Here is a 20,708-nt window from a genome sequence, read left to right on the forward strand (position 1 = left end):
ATGACCCGCTACAGTTATGCTGTAAAGTTTTCGTGCAAAAATGTAAACATAACAGCTGTGAATAAGCAAAACGTTTGGCCAAAATGAAAAAAAAAACATTTACCACAGTCAATATCAAAATCTCAATACTCATTATTTCCGTGCAGCGTGCGCACAGCACACACGTTGGACACCAAGTGCACAAAATGGACACCCTATTAAATGTGCAGTGTGTTGTGTTTTGTGTACAAAACGCGGAGTTTTTGAATACGACTGAATGGCCTAAATAAACAGTCTCAACACTGACGAGCTAACATAATGCACATCGGTATGCCTGCAGCCGTTCACCTGACGAAACAAACACAACCCACAAGAGAGCAAGCCTTAATGAATAAGCACGTATTACATTTAGGACAATTTTAATGAACCCCTTTTACTGCCACGGTCGACCATGTTCGAAAACAAACCAGACGACTTTATTTTCCACTGACTTATGAATGGCCTTTAATTGGAATAGCTAATCATTTAATACTTGAAGAAATCTAGATAATCTTTAATATATATTAGGGTGGGGGAGATAGGACAGATTGAGCACATCATATCAAAACATCCTGATCGTGTTTAAACAAATAACAGCGGTCTATGGGAGTCGTGAGGATACGGTTTTGTAATTCTTTGAATGTTCTTTGTTTACTATCACATGGGACGATGAAGTAGATTAAACAGGTGTCTCATCTCCCCCCCACCCTACTACATACCAACACTTAGCATGTTAACGATTTATTACAGTTTTCTTTTAGCTATTAATCTTGGTCTATTTTTAGGTTTGTCATTGTTGTTTTCCGACGCCAAAGCTTCGGTTGAATCGAAGTCGTTGTCTGTAGTTGATACTTTTCGTGCTTGAGTGGTAACAGCGTTTAATTCTAGAAAAATATCAAAATGAAAAGAGAACACTATTGCTGTATACTATGTGGGTAAGGCCCCTTTTAAGTTCTGCAGCTATATAGGCCTAGTCTACGCTTTATCTTTAGGCGCTTCGTGTCTACATATTAAAATTTCCCAAAGTTTACATAACTTTGTGAAAAAAACGACTATAACCTGATTCACCTTTATTTTTTCCCGCTTGCTGTGCCCGGGCTTTTGACGAATCAAAGAAGTTAATTCTATATCCGCTAGACGGCGCTAGGTGTTCCATGCTGTGATCTGTCGCATTGGGAAGCTCCCAGGGGTCAGCTGGTCGAATTTCGCGTTTCAAAAACAAAGACATTTTTGGAAATTGTATTTCTCTAACTCCTGTAAACAAGCGTTTATAGGAATTTTGCGACTTGACGTCACTAATTAAATGTGCAAATTTGCAAACGAAACTTCGGTCCTTTTCAGACCATTTAAGAACATATGGACAAAAGATGTGCGTCAGAATTACAATGCCCTTTAAGGTACATCAACATACACAAATTTCCAATAGTTTACCTGCCATTGGTGCTGTCGTAGCTTCTTCTTGGTAACTTGCCATTCGTGGCAAATTGTTTGGAGTCTTAACTCTTTCTTTGGGCGGTGTGACACTTGCCATTCGCGGAGTTGTACATTTGTTTACAACCTCAACTTGAAATGGCGACGTCACGAGATCTCTTGTGACGTTGTAACTACTGTGGTTGCCTCGGTAAAAATCTGTTAAAAAAAAAGATAAGAAAACAAATCTAATTTGGAAAAAAAAACAGAACGATTCACTTATTCAAAAGGAAGCAAAGATTGGAGCTTCGAACCCCTCAGCTCCGTACTAGAAGCGGGCACGCTATAAACCGCACGCAAACTATAGACAAGCAGTAAGTATGATTAACGTAGTTTATCTTTACTTAACACAACATAAACTCGCTTTATCTCTCCAGCGAAGATTAGGTTAATTAAAACAATGAATGGATGGGAACTAGCACCAAAACAGCAGTCGTTATAAACACGATGCGGCTAAAACTACTTGAGCAATAGTATATCGAATAAAGGCGTGGTTCAAAAATTAAATAACCCTTCCCGCCACAGCGATGTTTTTATAACAATCCTTTATTAAAACAAACAACCGCGCTGCATACCTTCATTATTATTGGGGTCTATTTTCGGTAAATTTATCTGTGACGTCATAGTCGCAGTTGTTGGGCGTTCGTTCTTCGATATTGTGACGTCACAATCAAATGTTTGTCTCCTTTCTTCTAATTCGTTCCAGAATTCTCTCGAATTTATTATTCTGGATTTAAAAAAATATTTTTTAAACAAAATGAATTTTTTTTTTATTTGTGACTAAAATTCAAAAGAAAAAATATTCTGTTCGAAATTATCGGCTGCCTTTAAGCCATATAGGGTATGATTCGAGGCTTGTCGCTGCTATCATTGTTCACAAGACCCTAAACTTTAATTGCGCCAAGCCAATGGCTGCTAATGGGTTGTTCAAATTGCCAGTCAGGCCAGGCCATATAGCCATACATAAAAAAACAATCACCCTTAAAATTACGTGTTTAGTAATCCGTAAGAAGCCACAAGGTTATAAAATATGTAACTCTTTGTATTTGCCTGTAGAACAAATACAAACATAAATGTGATCACACCTGTAATTTAATTCTTTTTCCGGTGGCAATTCCATTTGGGTTAAATCGCGCGCTTTGTATTGTGACATCATTTCTCTTCTCTCCCCGCTTTTTGTTCCTCGGCGCCACCTCGTGACGAAGTCCCCACTGAGGCCAGAGCCAGTTTGAATGAAATCTGAGATTTCGGTTCCTAACATTAAGCTTGGAGCTGTGGATTTCCCGGTTCGTGGTGTAGGGAAGGTCTGAACGTTCGGGGTGTGTTCTCTCTCTTCTATAAGGTGTGCGGGGACGTAGAACCGTCGTTGCTTGTTTAATCTGATTCCTGGGCTCTTACCCATCTGTTCCCGGTAAAAAATATTGTCTGCCAGCATGTCTGATTCAACTCTGCTCATTGCCGCCATCTTGCGGGAGTAAAAATTCCGCTCGACCTCGTCGAAGACACACGAGTTAGAAGTTGTGGTCGCTTCGGTGCTCGCGTGAGAATTAGAACGAGAAACATTCGGGCACCCATACATCATAGTGGGCATTCCTCGAATGCGTCTACTGCTCAATGGCCTCGCATCTCGAAAGGGCGCGAATTTTTCCAATGTCTTCTCTAGCACGTCGCAAAGTTCGATTTTAAAAACGCGAGTTTTTGGTCTTGACTCTAAAATTGGTGACTTCGACAACTTTTTGTTTGTTTCTGTGTTTTCCTTTTTAACTTTTGGCGATTCCTTTTTAATTTCTTGGCTTAAAATTTCTCCTTTTAAAATATTCCCAGTAATCTCTGGAGTTATTCCAGCTGTTGCAATACTTTCTTTTGGATCCTGCGGTGCTTCAGAAACATGTCCCGCAACATTTAACAAACTCTTCTCTTCGGCAACAGTACTACGCCTTTCAAGACCACAATTACCGTCAAATGACGTGGATTTGTCAACTTTTTCGGACCCCGCCACATCTGCCCCCGTTGCTTGTACACCTACACCCACAGACAAAGGTTCCGCTTTCTTTACTTCGCATTTTTCGCATTTCTTTAACTCAGGGGCTTTTAACAAGTTCACATTAGACGGGTACTGAACACTGACGTCATTTCCCATTGATGATGTCACAATTGGGCCACAAAAAGGTATTTGTTGGTTACCAATCCACCGCGCAGGTTGTTTATCAAAATCATTCATCCGGCAGTGGGCGCACCGTGATCGGATTTTTTTCTTACTTTCTGTGATGAAAGTGTGACGATCGCTCGACGAACTCGATGCGTATTCACTCTCCATGGATGACGTCAAAGATGACGTCAAACACGGTTTTGCCTTGATGACTTCCTTACCTGTTGCATAGTTACAATATTGTTTAATATTTATCTGCCAGTGAGTGTAGTGAGTCTATTTATTCTCGCACGGAGTGTAAAAACGGTTTTTATAACATGGGTGTTCTGTTTCACCCCTCTCGTGCGCGCGTACGAGTTACCACTTGTGTAACTTTGTGAGTCAATGTTTTTATGAACCTATAACGAACCAATTGGTTGGAGCAATTGCCATTAAATACCCTGCACTTTTTTTTAAACAAATAAATAAAGTTTTGACGACTTTTTATACACTAAACAGTCAAAATATTTAAACTCACTTTTGAGCTTCGTCCGGCTATCACGTGACTTTCTTCTTTTGTCAACAGTTGTCTTGGCAACAGCGATGACGTTGTTCCCGGTTTGTTCTGATTGGTCCACGACCTCTGGAAGGGTGTTTACCGCGACTTCGGTTGTATGACGTAATAATCCTGTTGTTTCCGTTTGTCTGTTGTTATTCTGACGTAACCACCAGCTTGGTAACATAACGCGTGGTTCTGACGTCACCGTGACGTCATTGGGTACGTATTTGGTTTCAAACTGAGTTGAATTATCGTGAAGTCGAATTGTTTTAGATGAGGTTTGTGTGTCTGGTGGTCTTTGATGTTGGTTAGTACGTGACAATGCTGTTTGTTCATCTTGTGTTTGTAATAATGGTTTCGCGGGTTGGGGAACTTCTGGTTGATTATTGTCAAACAAAGCAGGTTCTTCTTGTATGACGTCATCCAGCTTCGCGCGTTCGCTCACCATCCGAAGAAGAGCGAAATATTCTTCACATGTTCTTGCGATGGAGTCGGTAAGAGGAGTGGGAGGAAACTCCTTCTCCCCAGGAGCAGCAGGAGCAACATCTGTGGAGGAGCTTGGCTCTGGAGTGAGAGGGGTAAGGGGAGGAGGTTTCTCTTTATGCTCGGGGAGAACAAGAGTGGGAAAAGTGAGTGAGCTCTTTTTATTTGCAGCTGAAATAAAAATGTAAAATATTGGAATCTCATTCTAAAAAAGAATTAGAGGAACTATACAAACGCGAGAATATAACAAAACGAGTAAATCAGTATCAAAATTGAAACCCGCAGTGCTGGGTAAATACTGGGGCAAAAACGAACCTGCCACTATCGCTAAATACTTACATTTCATTTTATTTGATTGTTTCAAATCTGTGGTTGTGTTCGCGGGTTTTGCTGCCTGTTTATCAATTGTAGTTTTGTTGTCGCTGGAAAATAAACGTGAAGATTAGATCGAGCATCTTGTTAATCGTTGTATACAAAACAATTTATTAGGTTGCTTCACCATGCCTAATGTGTGACTTGGCCAAAGCGGCTACAATTTAAGGTTTGGGGCAAACAGTTACCACGCGTAACCGTGTGAATGGATAAGAAGTTATTTATCGTCGCAAGGCGGGGTAACGACAGTCATTATACCATACGTGTTCAGTTTCATACAGCTCGTTCCAGATTACCAGTTACCAAGCATGTTACTTGGTGAGTGACCGAATGTAACAAACTTTACCTTTCTTTCACCACAGGTTTAATCCGAACTTTTAACTTTGAAGATTTCTTTCCAACTTGACGTAATATGACCTCATCATGTACAACCGGTGCTACCAAGGCTTCTACGTCTCGTGACGTCACCGCCGATGACGTCATATCGTCTAAATCGCGTCTGTACTTCCTCATTTCGTTCTCTAGTTCTCGAAGCGCCTTTTTCTCTCGGTTTCGCAAAGTTGTCAGCGTCGATTCCAACATTTTTAACTCCAGAGCGTTTTTCCGCACGGCGACGCTGGACACTAAACTATCGAATCTTCCACGAGCCGGACCAGGTCCTTGCTTTTGCTCATAGCATCTACCGCCACCTTGCGGGTAGGATTTTGCAACTGCACGATGCCCAAAGTTTCGACGCATCATTTTTACTAGTAGCAATTTCTTACACGATTCGAAAAGCCCAAAACAAAAGTACCAAGCAATGATAATAAAAAAAAACTGTCAAAATGAACACAAAACCTATACCGTTCTTGGATCACTGAACATTAAAAACTAATGTTTAGTTGCAGAAATTTGTACAAGAATCGAAAAATTAAAACAATATCCGTACTATGCAAATGAAACGTGACCAACACTTTCGTACTTTTTCATACTTCTTATTCGTACTTATTGCTTGAAGAAATATTTTTTCAAAACTTTTTTTAAAAACCATTTCCAAAACTGTAAAATGCTGTAACCCCCTGAAAACTGCCGTACGGACTCCAGTTTAAGAACCGCTGTTCTATACCTTTTTATTATAATTCAATGCCATCGCATAATTAACCGCATATATCGATCACGATCAAACTCTTATAACGTCAAGTGTTCGTTTCCACCAACCACCAAGTACAACGTTGGCATAAAGCCCTTGAACGTTAGATTAAAAATACCGTAGGTTCACGTGCTAGTACGATAGATCGATTTTTAAACTTGTTCAAGTCTTTGTAGTTCATTTTCAAGTGCTTTGGGTAAAAAACAAAACCATATATAAACACGATTAGAGTGTTTTTTTTATAGCTTCATACTAATGCAATAAAAGTTGCGTTTTTTGTGTAAAAATGCTAAAGTATTTATAGAAGTGAAGCCAAGCTTGGCGCCTCTTAATCTTACAATTTATAACTTTTTAGCTGCAAAAACACAAGATGTTTTTATCGCGCCTATGCAATGATGCTGCGTTTCGTTGTATAACGCTACATGCAAAAATTTGTAACGCAGGTAAGCAATGATGATTCAACCTATATACTTTTGGTGCAAAAATAGACTTTCTGATGAGTTTTAATATGAACACAACAACTCATTTATATAGATATACATTTAGGTCTTCCTGCATTTTTAAATATTTCAAGCTGAAATGACGTCATAGATGACTTGTGATATCATAAAACCAATACATTGTTAAAATATTAGGCGAAAATTTTATTTACAGAACTTTTGAACGAATAATCCACTGACAAGTGAATCAACACAAAGTGACAAGTTGACAACTTAGTTGTAGGAAATGTTACTCCTCCCCTTTGACGTCATCAGCCACGCAAGTTAAACTAGAAGCAGCTTCTTCAAGACAAAGACGAAGTTTTTTTGCTACCGCTTGCGCTGCTTTCTGTTGTGAAATATAAATAACCAACTCGGCGCCAAACATAATACAGTATACATTATGCCAGGAGTGCCTGCTGACCAAATGCTATAATGTAAAGTGTATGAATACACCATGTGTATTTGGTGTATAAGTAGACACCCATGTTATAACTCGACAGTGAGCATGAGGTGTATGAACACACCATGTGTGTCTGGTGTATAAAAATACACCCATGTTATAACTAGACAGCGAGCATGAGGTGTATGAACACACCATGTGTGTCTAGTGTATAAGTAGACACCCATGTTATAACTCGACAGTGAGCATAAGGTCTTTGAATATACCAAGTATGTCTAGTGTATAGGAACTAAGAAGACACCAATTTTATAACTCAGTGAGCATAAAGAATACACAACTTACGTTTTTGGTAACTTTAGTAAGAGCTGTTAAATGCTCTTGTGCACTCTCTACGTAAGTTAATGTAATAGAAATGGCTTCTTTTAACTTGGTTACCTGTTTTTAATAGGAAATGTTGTTATATGTTTTATAACATGTGGTTAAAAACTATGTGAAAGTAGTTTAAGGGGCCTCTCTGGCTTGAATCTTAAGCCCTCTTGTAAGCAATGGTGTAGGGCCTCATCCACATATAATAAAACTATATGGACGAACAGTAAGGATCTCGTGCTAGGAAAACAAAATCTCGTAATATAATAATCTATTACAATATCAGATTAAGCCATGCAAGTCTAAGTACGGGCTCTCGTACAGCGAAACTGCGAATGGCTCATTACAATATAATATCAATATCTGGTGCATATGTATAATACTTACATCATCAGTATTTTCATGATTCTCATTCCTATCATCTGAATCATGTGATTGTGATGTTTCATTCATATGATTGTCTGTGTCATGAGCCGTATCATCAGGATCATCATGACTCATGATATGATTATTAGTTGTGTTGTTGGTATCTTGATCAGTCTGGTGATCAAAAATTAGTTTCGTTAGTTTTTGTCTTGGGTTAAATTTGAGTGACCTGTCCATGGTTGCTATCTCAATGCCCAAACATACCGTGCTTAAATTAGTTTCCATCCCTTTTATCTCTTTCAGGTTTTCTGCAAAAAAGAAAAATATTGTAAAAAAAGGATTAATATGTTTTTACTTTTCTTCTATTTGCTCGTCCCATCCGGTGGTAAACAAAGAACAAACAAAGAATTATAAAACTGTATCCTCATGACTCCCACGGACCGTTGTTAATTGTTAAAACATGATCAGGATATTTGGATATTATGGGCCAAAGGAGTCTCGCCTTACCACACCCACTATATCATATATAATGGTCACATAAAACACATTTTTTATGTAAAAAAGCAGCCACACCTGTCACAGCATCAACCACATCATCCTCTTCCTTTTGTGACCCTTCCTCCATTTTGCCAACTTCCACATCTTTTAAATCCTCTGTTGGACTCCCTTCCCTGGATGGTGTTACTCCAACCACCGGAAGATCTTCTTTTTCATCTTCCCGTGCCTCCCCACCATCATTCATCCCAGTTTCTTGAATCTCATTTTCTTGTTCATCCACTCTATCTGTAATGACATGACATGCAAAATGTACTGTAGTAATGACTGACTAAAATAGCTGGCAATATTATCCCCAGCAGATTAAGAATATAGCTGCGCAGACAAGACACACATACAATACAACCACCTGTAGCATAACAATACATTAAAAATTTGTTTGCTTTTTTTTCATTCCACGCATTTGAAAACGTTTGCTGAAAATATGACACTCCTTATCAGCTTTTCCCATGCAAAGGTAATTAAACATATTACAAGCTAGGATTAAAAATCCTTACAACCCTATCGAAATTAGAATGATATTCTGCTCTATAGGGGCTAAGACAAACAAGCAGTGCAAAATGCTAGTGCATCCATTGCTGAAATGAGCCAAGCATTAAATTTGCAATAATGCCCTTTAACCTTAAAATCGAATATAAATCCCACCTTTAGAATCCAACTCTTCTTCTTTCTTCTGCTCCATGTCGTCCAATCGCTCCTGGACCTTCTCCTCCTCTCCAGCACCTTCCTCATCATTTACTTCTTCTTTCTCTTCTTCATCATTTACTTCGTCTCTCTTTTCATTTCCATCTTTTTTTTCATTCACTTTATCTTCCTGTAATAAAAACTTATGTTATAAAATCACTCTTTATACCTTGGTTCTCTATATTTACATAATATATAAGAGGGTGGGGGAAGACGAGACACATTTAGCACATAAATCCAGATATCCTAATTGTGTTTTAAACAAGTAACAACGGGCTATGGGAGTCATTAGGATAGGGTTTTACAATTCTTTGAATATTCTTTGTTTACTATCATACCATATACATAATTAAGCTTGTAACAATACTAAACCATATAGCCTTGCATTAGAGAATAGTAAAAAAGATTCCAAGTAAAAACACCCTTACCTGAGCCAGATTTTCTTTATCATCTGTGGATTCATCCTTTTGTTCCTCCTCTTCAGTCCCAGCATCCTGTGATCCCTGATCCTCTGCAACCTCCGGATCAACTTTATCTTCCGCAACATCCACGTTAAGGTTCTCAAGATCAAGGACTCCTCCCTCAAGATCGGAGAGATCACTCTTCTCGATCTTCTTCTTGGATGGCTCGTATCCAACTTCGTCCATAAGAACAAACTCATCATGAAGAGCAAGTTCATCAGCGATCGTGTCCAGGGGATCTACAACAATTTAAATTAAAATATCAACTACAGAAGTTTAAACCAACCTAATTGTTAAATGAATGAATGTAACTTGCTTTATGGCGGGGCAACAACAGTCGTTAAACCATATGAAGCCCACATAAGTGGACACTTAAAAATTTGTTTAAACATTTTAACAAAATTTTTACCAATTTCATCTTTGACTTTCCCTGCCTCCCCATCTTGCTTCTCTTCTTCTTTCATCTTAATCTCCTCTTTTTCTTCTTTTTCAACAATCTTCTCTGACAACTTTCCAGCATCAGAAGACTTCTTCTGCTCCGAGGACTTTTTAGGATCAGATGATTTATTGGCATCGGATGTTGTTTCATTTGGTTTACGATCCGTGGTCCTCTTCCTCTCATTTGATCTTCGAGACTCTCTCTTCCTTCTATCCTTATCAGGAGTTCTTCTTCTCCCAGAGTCCTGAACATGAATGCAAATTTAAAAAAAAAATTTTTTTGGTACTAAAATGCAATTTAGAAAAAAATTATTATCTTTTTAAACCCCAATTTTTATGGACATACTATGTAAATTACTCGAACAATATAAGTTTTTGGTTAAAAACTAAAACTATCTTTAGTGTTGTAAATTTGTAAAAATATAAGGGCATATTCAAACATTCCTAACAAAGACATTATAAATGATTTTTTTTTATAAAAAAAAACTTTTTCTCACCCTCTCTCTTTCTGATCTTCTTTTTTCTTCACTTCTTGGAGCAACTCTCTTCTCTGCAGAATTATTTGAACGCGAATTTTCCAATGATTTTCTACTGCGGTCATCCCGAGTGTCCCGTGCACTTCGTGCAGGTCGGTCCTCACGAGCATCTCGACCGCGATCATCGCGGCCTCTTTTATCTCCAAGCTGCGTTGTACCCCTACACATAGAAATAATAAATGGTAGACAAAAATCAAAAATACACCATGTTTTTAATAACGGTTAACCTGCTAAAATAATATTTACATTATACCTGGTAGCAGAAGTAACAAAATAAATAAAAATTATAGAAAAAATCATTTAAAAAAAAGTTGTTGAATTAGCACTCTTGGCAATGTATAAACTATAAATCAATAGGTTTACAAAAAAAGCACCAGTGCTATTAAAAGGATCATACACACACAAGATAGACCAACACCATTGCATTATTGCGCACCCACGGTACTATAGCTATAAATTGCGTACGATTTTAGCAAAATGCTGCATCAAGCAATCACTTTGATGGAACAATAGAAATTTCAAATATATATTTACTTTCGAACTGGAGAAACGGAGAGAGATCGGTTTCTTTTTGTTGGTCCCCTGTTTTGCTGCAAAACGTGGATAGGTGTGAGATTAAGCATCAATAAATGTGAAAATTATGTATGTGTAATTTTACATTCAGCTTTGTGCCAGTGGTTTAAAAACATAGTGATTTAAAAACATAGTACTGTGGGGTAAGATGGATACCGCTAGCAATATACCCTAATTTGGTTTTAAACAAGTAACAACACTCTTTCGGAGTTGTGAGGATACGGTTACAAAACTCTGTAAATATTGTTTGTTTACTAGGCTACTGAATGAACTGATAAAAGTAAAACAACATGAACCATCCTACCCCAGCCTACTATACATTTAATCCATAAAATATAGACTTAACTATTACAAAACAATACAAATTCAACACAAACACAAGATATACAACTTACAGCGTATCTAAGTTTTAAATCTTTATAGTTAGACTTTTGAACCATAACCACACATCCTTTAATAAGAGGAGACTTTGTCATGTATCTTTCCAACATGGCAGCCGCGCAATCCCAATGGTCCATCTCCATGAATGCCTGAGGTTAAATATTAGTTTATGTATTTTACACAATCGTTCCTCTCATGATATACAAACACTTGTGGAACATAAGAGTCATATTCCTACTGTTCTTGGATTACTTAATAAAATTCATTCTAACCCAGTGGTTCTTAACCTTTTCTCTTGCTGCACCCCTTTTTAAAACACCCACCAACTCAGCTACCCCCTTCTAGAATTGCTTAAATATCACAAGTTACATACCCATTGATTTTAACTTATACAAGTAACTGCACCCCCAGGAACAGTTCTCGCCACTGTTTAAAAACTCTCCAACACTGCAGTATTTACTCACATAGTGTGGAACGAGGGTCATATTAACTTTTTGCCCTATTTAAGGGTCATCTAATTTTCTTGTCGTTACACATTCATTTTAACCTGATGATAGCCAGTAATTGCACCCCTCAGGAAGAGTTCACCAACTCCCTGGTTAAGAAACTCTGCTCTAACGCAGTGGGACCTTACTCATTATTTAAATAAGGGTCATATTAACTTCGTGCTCCATTTAGTCGCATTCATTTTAAATCGATGACATCCAATAACCACACTCCCTGGTTAAGAAACTCTGTTCTAACCTGATGATATCCATTAGGGATCTTTGCTCTTATTGTCAAAAGGTTCGTAACTTTCCCGAACGCCTCCGCCAACTGCCGAAGATCGGATTCCATGATCCTGTTTGATTTATATCGGAGGTAGAGAACTCTTCCTTGCATCTTCCGCATCTCGTTTACCTGCGGATGGGAGAAGATGGATGTATGATGATTTGGAAACGACAACATTACAGGTTTGTTACTTATGGGTGTAATTATACAAGCAAATCAGTTGTACATTTTTGTAAACAAAAAAGATATAAAATGGAAACAAAAAACAGGTTTTATTAATATAATCATAGGGTTGCGTTTTATAGCACTTAGTATGAATTGGACTAGTGCTAGTACTAAGTAGTGCTATGCAGGTTCTTTGAGTAAGATGTTTTAATAATATTTAACAAAAAAACTGGGGTGACATTGTTAAAATGCAGGTACACCTTTAGTTATCAAACATAGGGAATCTTATAAATTAATCTGGTGAAAGCAATATATACTTGGGATCTGCTTGTTTGCATAAACACCTAACAGCAGGGTAAAATCTAAGGTGACATTGTTAAAATACAGTTACACTCATAAACGTCAAAGATAGAGAACCTCATTGATTAATAAAAAAGTGAAAATGTCACCTCTTTTAAAACATGAGATATTATATTTCCATCTTGTCTTCGTCCTCTGTTGTTGTTATCCATTTCATTATCTGTGTGAGAGAAACAATCTGTAACTTAGGTGCAAAAACACACAATTTCTGGTCAGTCAATCAGACATGATAGCCATATGTCAGTTTTTAAAGGATAGCCCATAGGGCCATAATCCCATTATGTAAGTTGTTAATAGTCTATATGTAAATTTCAATACGATAACCCATATGTTATTTCTATTGGGATAGCCCATATGTAAGTACCATGATCTCTATGTTCAAATGAAGGTTCTTGTCTATTCATGGCAACACTGCCAGCTTGTAATGCTTTGATTGCTTTCAATTGAGCTTCAAGCATGCTAGGGTCTTGTTGGGCCTGTAGACAAAAAAAAAGATGACATAATATTTTATGTTGCTATGTACAAATGGGAATCGTACATACATATACTTCAATAAAATGAAAGTAATAAAGTGTAACGGCAGTTGTGCATATTTATTGGCCCAACCTCACCCAATAAAACTGTTCAAGCAGGAAATGATTTACAAAGAAGAAAACAATAAAAACATGAAAATTAAGTGAAATAAATTGCAAAATGGGTCTTGTTGAATTTGCTCTACCCATTAATTTGGAGATATTTTCAACCAATATACACCAGTTCAACCATGATGTACTACATTAAAATAAATAAAACGCTCTTTCTAAATAGAAACTAAAGTGGGATGAAAAGGTAAATATTGTCATCCTTTATATGTTGGTTATAATGTTGATATAACACATGTGTTGCCAATGCATATACTATTAACATACATACATAACTCATAGTGTATAATATATATCAGAGAAAATAATTAGTTTGACTTGATTTTTGTTTGATACATATTTCGAAGCACCTAATCCTGATATAACGTTACAGGAATCGTCCAACTTTATGAGCACTAGATCAGAACCAGATTCGCGGAATTTATTACAAATATTTTTACAACAACTGTTAGTCTGTGACCATACATAACTATTGTAAAAAAATGAGACACCTTAAGCACAAAAAATAATATTGTTTTTAAACAACTAACAACTGTCTATGTAAGTCATTATTATTTTGAACGTTCTTTGTTTACTACCAAATAGAACAGTAAAAGAGAATGAAAAAGTGTCCTGTTTTCCCCCACCTTACTATTATTACCACACTTACCAAAACTAATGGGTTAAGAAGAGCAGCTTGAGTGACATTGTATGGTGAAGCATTGTGACCCACTGATGCAGCCAATGTTTCAAGTCCAAGTGAATTTGGTTGCATTGGGTTCCCTGTTTAAACAGTACAATATTTGAGAATAAAAGTTAATATTAAAACATTGCCTGTTAAAAATTAATATTAAAATATAATGTTAAAACAGTGTAAATAGGAAATATGGGAATTTAATAATAAACTTATATATTTGCCATACAAAACTGCAAAGGCAACAAACTGGATAAAGAATAGCTTAGAATTAAACTAAATTTATTTTCCCAGCATTCTGGGTGTTGGTGTTGGGGTAATGGGCTGAATCTGACATAAATCCCAGGTCCTAGACAAAAACCTCACCCATATAAAACAGAGGTAAACTAAACAATTAAACTAAACTATCTTACCGAGCAATCCGCTTGATTTCGGCTTCTCCCATCTCGATTGTTTTCGTGCCGGAGAATCGTTAGCATACGATGAGTCGGGTCTTTTTAACAAACCTCGCCCTTGAGGGCCACCATGTGGTGAAGAATGAGGTTGCTGCAACGAAGATTTAAATTAAGTGTGAAAGAAATCTTTAAACAACTGTTTGTTTGTATTCGAAACGATTTAAAGATGTCAAAACTTCAGTCAGCAAAAATCGAAAGAAACAAAATACAGATAAGTAAAATCTGGCTAGCAGGATATATTACTCCACTAACCTCCATTCTTGGTCGGCCATATTGTTCCTCTTCCTCATACTGTCTTGTCTGTTGCTGTAATAAAAGGAAACAATAATAAAGAAGCAACATATGTTCACTGTACAGCAGTGGCGCAGTTAGGGGGTGGTTTCATAGCCATATAAACCCCTTTATGGCCAAAATCAACAACCCCCAAATTCTGACTAATGTCAGACCTGTCCTAAGCATCGTGGAGCCTTTTCAAAGCTGCCTGCGCCACTGGTGGTAATGGTATATTATGTGTTAAACTTCCTGTAAAAGCGACAATGATTGCCAAGAAGTCTTGATAAGAATCCAAGGTAGAAATCTTCTTTTAAGACTTTGAGCTGAAAGAAAATATAAAGAATCTCACCTGACCTCCCCGTGACCTCATGTAAGAACCGCTCTCATCATAACCACCACTATGTGGTGCACTAGAGTTGTAAGATTGATCAGGATAATAAGTGTCTGCCTTTCTATAAGAACGATCACCGTAATTCATCTGCTGGTCACGTTTAGGGGAAGGAGCTACTGATTTCACAGTAACTTTTATACCACCTACTTTGTTGCGCAAAGTAGGGTTAGGGCTACTGTCAGAGTATCGGCCAGAATAACCAGCGGGGGCAGCACCGAGAATGCTCTGGGAGTTATAAGAAGAATCGCGGTTATAAGATGTCTGTGGCTGACGAGAACGCATACCGGCAGCAGCCGCTTGTTGTTGTTCTTTGTGTGGATTCTCCTTCTGCTGCTTCAAGTTACCAATCGCACGAGCAAGATTATCGACAGATAACTGGTTATCTGGTAGCTGGCTCAACTTCTGAAGGTCAGAGGGGGAAAGATTTAATGATTTCATCAGTTCTTTCACTTCAGGGGGCACCACAGGACGAGCAGACTTAGGCCCTTCCTGCCATTGGCTTTCTGGCTTTGCTGATTGCTGGTTAGGGTAGTAGCCCTCGCTATAGCTGGAAGAATCATACTGGTTTGAAGAATTCCAGGTCTGTCTGCTGCCACCTTGTGAATAAGTAGGCATTGAAGAACGCACAGATAGAGTGTTGGGCATTGGTGGCGTGCGGTCCGCTACCCCTGGTTGTCGGTATCGCCCATCGCGGTATTGGTCCATTGTCTGTCAAATATAACAAAGAAAATACCCGAGGTTAATTGTGCGAACCCAGACAAGTGGTTTGAACTTCTGTAAGGATTAAGATAAACCAAAGATTATCCTCAGTGAGATAAATATAACATTGAGCTGGAAAATAAACCAAGCCCTCCCGTAGTTTTGGATACAACGGTGAATTTGTTGTGTAATAAAACGTGAAAGAAATGGTCAACCGCATTTTTATAATGCGAGCACACAAATTAAACTGAAAAACCGGTGTAGACATGGTTAAGCCAAAAGTAATTGAAAACTTTTTGTAAAGCAGCTTGTACGGGGGAAAAGAGATGAGAAGTTGATATGAAGAGGTAATAGATTCCAAGGTTGTCAAAACATAAGCAAAGATATAAAAAGACATAAACATATTGTAAAGTAGCAAAACATTCCATTAAACTTCGCAACATACTTTTACATTACATTTCATTTTTTTGAAGACTACAAAGTACATTTCAAACTAACTTCATAGGAATTAAAACAAGTAAAAAACATCAAAGACTGTAAAAATAAGATGCTGTTCCGAACAGTGCAGCCAGAACTATTAAGTTGAAAAGGTCAAAATAACAGAATTTCTAAATTGCCGCCTCGGTCTCATTTATTCTTGCAGGAAATACTGATGAACAGATATAGCTTAGCAAATATTAGTGTAAAACAAACACACTACAAGAGAGGACAAATAAACAAATATTCTATTTTAACAGAATTCAACAGAGCAGTAGTTCACACAAACACGAGAAAACAAAAATCTGTCTTTATAACAAATAAATTATTTATGAACTTTTAAAACAATAATACTTTCAGGACGCAGCTTCAAGGCTGAAAGAGACACCCACGAGACAACATCAGTTAACAAAGCTTAAGCAAAACATTAACTTACCTTGAATTTAAAGACTTTTCAATAATAGCCTGTTTAACAGAAATGAAGCAAAAATTACAACGAGACCCCTAAAACCATATAGCCGTTTGTCGATAAAACTTAGGTAAAAATAATGGCAAAATAAAAACTGGAGTGCCCTTTTCACAAAGAAAATTAACCAAATTTGAAACAAAGTGCAGTTTACTGAGTTAATGCAACTCTGAATAAAGAATAAACACACATTAACATTAAGATTCAACAATGAAGGGTTAAAGGACATGGATGGATGAATGATTCATCTAGGAAAGTATTCCAGATTGAGAAGAATTGGGCATTTATGGGATTTCCATTAAACTTCCACTGATCTAACATACAGCATTTAATGAAAAGAAAATCTGGTGCTAGTGAAGAGTTCCCCCCCACCTTATGTGCTAACCACTAACTCCTAACTGCTATAACCACTAACTACTAACCCTTATAACCACTAACCCCCTAACCATCAACACGATACTTCACTAGCACCGAAAATCTAGCATACAACATTTAATGGACATGGGCTGCCAATTCCAAACATTGAGTAAATAAATAAACTTCATCCCCGCGTAGTTGGAAAAGGACAGTCTTTATAACAAGGGTGCTATGTTTCATACACCTCGTGTCAGCTTACGAGCTACCACGTATGTAACTTCGTGGGTAGTTGTTTTTTTTCTGTTTGTACAACCCATTTGTGAAATTGTAACCACTGTGTTACAGCAATTGCCATTAAGTGTCTTGCCCAAGGACAAATACACCCACAATGATAGCAGCAAGCCAGCAACGAGCCTTGAAACTTAAGAACTATTGTGCTAAATAGGAGTAAAATACCTGGCTTGGTTGGATGTTCCTATTATTATAGTAGCCTATGCTTATAAAGAGGGAAAAGTGCGGCTACCATTTTTCAACACCTTTGGGCATTCTACTAGTGGTGCAGCGACTGCAGTCGGAAAAAAATAGGAGGGGGAGTTTCAATCTACAAAAAATGTTGAAGAGGGTGGGTCACGACCCCTAAAACCCCCCTGGCTGGGCCACTGCACTCTACTAATTAAACAAGAGGAGCAAAACCCCATAGCAAAGCAGTTGTGCGGCAGATCTTTGGTAACCAACAAATAAACTACTTGTATAACTCACACAAAAAATAGTAAAACACAAACGAATGCACACAGTGTAACCATAAAAGGTACAGCAACATATTTGTAATACTAAAACATATGTTTTAAAAATATTAAACTAACAACTAACTTATTTTGTTAAGTAAACTAACCTTAAAACGTCAGTTTTCTTTTAGTTTTTGTCGAAGCAATATCAGATAAAACCAAAGAAATTCTTATCTAAGTTGCTGAAATAATCAATACGCATTAACAGATAACTAATGCAAAACACACGATATTTTTAGAATTTTTATTCCTCCCCGCTTTTTATCTTCTGCGCATGCGTCACTTCAGCAATTAAACAGAAACAGCATTAACGGGATAATTGTATTGGGGGAGTAGTATTATTAAACACAATATATTTATAACTGATGTGAAAAATTTGTGTAACCATTTAAACATTATTTATATTAGTTAAATGTAAATACTGGAATAGTTTTTATATAAGATAAACAAAACGAGTAGATAAAATGGTTGCTCTAGTAACTTTGACGTACATTTAAAAAATATATATTACAGCGGGAGAAGATGGGACACCTTTTCATTCCATTTTTTCTTCCCATTCGGTAGTAAACAAAGAACATGAAAAAAATTGTAAAACCGTGTCCTCACGACTTCGATAGACCGTTGTTAATTGTTTAAATTAAAACATGATTAGGATATTTGGATATTATGTGATAAAGTGTCCCGTCTCCCCTTACCCAATTATTTTTGCAATTATTTACCAACGCTATGTGAAAAGGGTTTGTCCATGACTAAGCAATTGAAAATACGCTTAAATCTGTACAAAGGATAATACCGTCGTCCAAATATCTTTTGTGCCTCGCTACAACAAAGCAAACGCTAGTGTAGAGTTACCGCAAAACGGGACAATTGTCGTTGTATTTATGTAAGCTCGACTAGTTGATATTAAATATTTGGTCTCAAAGCACTTATGGAAGTTTTTATTTATATTTAAGTTGCCGTAGTTACTTATTCAATGAAGAGGTTCGGCCTGGATAGATAAATTAGGGCGTTCTAGTTCGAAGTGTAGTAACACAGTAGGGTGTGGAAAAATGGGGACTCTTTTTAACTCTGTTTTCTCGTCCTATTTAATAGTAAACGAAGAAAATTCAAGGGATCATTAAACTATAACCTCACGACTCCCGTAGACCGTTGTTAATTGTTCAAACCACGATTAGGGTATTTGGATATTACGTTTTAAAGGTGTCCCATCTTTCCCCACCCTACTATATATACTTTTAGCTTGCGTTGGAAATTATTTTCGAAGCCGTAGCGCGTTGGTAGATATATAGCCTGAAGTAGTATAAGCTATACTCTATGAGGCATATCAGTCGTAGTTTAAAGGGCGCAGTCGTTGTGAGATGGACATAGCCGATAGCAAAAATAACGAGGTATCCTTCACATTAATGTTGTTACATCGGGGTAAAATTGTGTATGTTACTGTGTTGCATATAAACGTTGTATATAATAGGAAGGGGGAAGACCTTAATTTAGCACATATTATCTATATATCCTGAACGTATTTTAAACAATTATCAGTAGTATGTGGTAGTTGAAACGATACGGTTTTATAATGCTTATATGGTTATTTGTTTACTACCAAATGGGACGAGAAAATAGAATAAAAGTGTCCCATCTTCCCCCACCCTATATGAATGCATTACGTAACTATACGAACCAATACGCCTCTTCGTCACATTTAACATAAAATATTGCCTAAATCATTGCTTCTTATTTTCCTTGCTGCCCCTTTTTAAATCACCAACCATTTCTCGCACTCGCTTCTAAGATTGCTTATATAGAGTAGACCTAACCAACCTTAACGATTTTTAATAGACTCTAATTTACCAAATTGGATGTAAAACATATTCAATCTAAGGTAGTACGATCGGGTTATTGGCGCAAATGAAAAGGCCCTTCAATTAACTTGAGGGGAATTGAAAGTGAAACAGATTGACGACAAGTATGTAACCACGAGAAAGTAGTAATGAGACAGCTAACAGCACATAGATATAAAATGATCGAGATGTAGCCTGAACGCTTATATACTGACAGGCGAAATACCCAAGTAAATGGAGAATGAAGCAAATAAGTTCCTTAGAAGAACGAACAAAGTAACTGTAATAAATTCCTTGAATATTTTGTTAAGAAGCATAGTTAGGATCTGGTGCTACGAAATGCGTAACAGACAAAAATCAAGTCTAGCAAATTGTACAATTCATTGGATATATATTTCAGTCTATAACGATATAATTTAGGCGAAACATAGATTTAAACATGTTTAAATGTTTGATTAAAGAGGATTAGCAGGTGACGTCACTGCGTAAGGGCCGAAATTACGTAGCTGTACATAATAAAGGGGGTAATTTAATTAAACTATGTGGGTTTTATATTTGTCTTAGTTTAAAAGTCGGTTACGATTGAAACATACACCTGTGTAACTTTCACGTGAATTATTTACAACGTGAGAAACACGACACTACATATATATGGGTTACCCGATATCCTGACATGGCAGGAAAAGAATTCGTTACCTTACATAGAGATCTCGTATACATTTGCCCTCGATTGACGTTCTATCGGCGTATGGATAATAACAAGCACCCGAAAAAATGACTTACTTTTAGTTTATATTCGTGTGGCTGGAGCGATATATAGTAGGGTGGGGGAAGATGGGACACCTTTGGTGCATAATATCCAAATATCCTGATCGTGTTTTAAACAATTAACAACGGTCGATGGGAGCCGTGAGGAACAAAGTTTTATAAAAAATCGTGGAATGTTTGTTTACTACCAA

At 37.1% G+C, this 20,708-nt stretch overlaps 2 protein-coding genes across 5 annotated transcripts; both read right to left on the reverse strand.

The window, feature by feature from the left end:
• Nucleotides 1–614: 614 nt before the first annotated feature.
• LOC113475297 lies at nucleotides 615–5,081 on the reverse strand. Its single transcript, XM_026839322.1, has 7 exons — nucleotides 4,998–5,081; nucleotides 4,155–4,829; nucleotides 2,574–3,858; nucleotides 2,064–2,215; nucleotides 1,450–1,647; nucleotides 1,087–1,272; nucleotides 615–902 (listed from the first exon to the last, which is right to left on the reverse strand). Exons 1-7 carry the CDS (start codon nucleotides 5,002–5,004, stop codon nucleotides 763–765), a joined length of 2,643 nt encoding a protein of 880 aa, XP_026695123.1. The 5' UTR covers nucleotides 5,005–5,081; the 3' UTR covers nucleotides 615–762.
• Nucleotides 5,082–6,782: 1,701 nt separating this feature from the next.
• On the reverse strand, nucleotides 6,783–18,160 carry LOC100185482 (protein starmaker). 4 transcript variants are annotated; one of them, XM_018816396.2, is made up of 20 exons: nucleotides 18,022–18,091; nucleotides 17,416–17,429; nucleotides 15,089–15,843; nucleotides 14,719–14,772; nucleotides 14,425–14,557; nucleotides 13,988–14,100; nucleotides 13,062–13,173; nucleotides 12,787–12,857; nucleotides 12,146–12,301; nucleotides 11,416–11,550; nucleotides 10,982–11,037; nucleotides 10,409–10,607; nucleotides 9,883–10,156; nucleotides 9,441–9,712; nucleotides 8,974–9,142; nucleotides 8,347–8,556; nucleotides 8,038–8,081; nucleotides 7,795–7,947; nucleotides 7,384–7,476; nucleotides 6,783–6,987 (listed from the first exon to the last, which is right to left on the reverse strand). In XM_018816396.2, the coding sequence occupies exons 3-20, from the start codon at nucleotides 15,833–15,835 to the stop codon at nucleotides 6,889–6,891; spliced, it is 3,090 nt and encodes a 1,029-aa protein (XP_018671941.1). In that variant the 5' UTR covers nucleotides 15,836–15,843; nucleotides 17,416–17,429; nucleotides 18,022–18,091; the 3' UTR covers nucleotides 6,783–6,888. The 4 variants fall into 4 exon arrangements, with proteins under 4 accessions (XP_018671941.1, XP_002125219.1, XP_026695084.1 ...); XM_002125183.4 differs by lacking the exon at nucleotides 17,416–17,429 and having other exon boundaries at nucleotides 15,089–15,838; nucleotides 18,022–18,160; XM_026839283.1 differs by lacking the exons at nucleotides 17,416–17,429; nucleotides 18,022–18,091 and adding an exon at nucleotides 16,743–17,138 and having other exon boundaries at nucleotides 15,089–15,838.
• Nucleotides 18,161–20,708: the final 2,548 nt, after the last annotated feature.

This window comes from Ciona intestinalis, unplaced genomic scaffold (assembly GCF_000224145.3).
Source record: "Ciona intestinalis unplaced genomic scaffold, KH HT000184.2, whole genome shotgun sequence".
Classification (NCBI taxonomy): domain Eukaryota; kingdom Metazoa; phylum Chordata; class Ascidiacea; order Phlebobranchia; family Cionidae; genus Ciona; species Ciona intestinalis.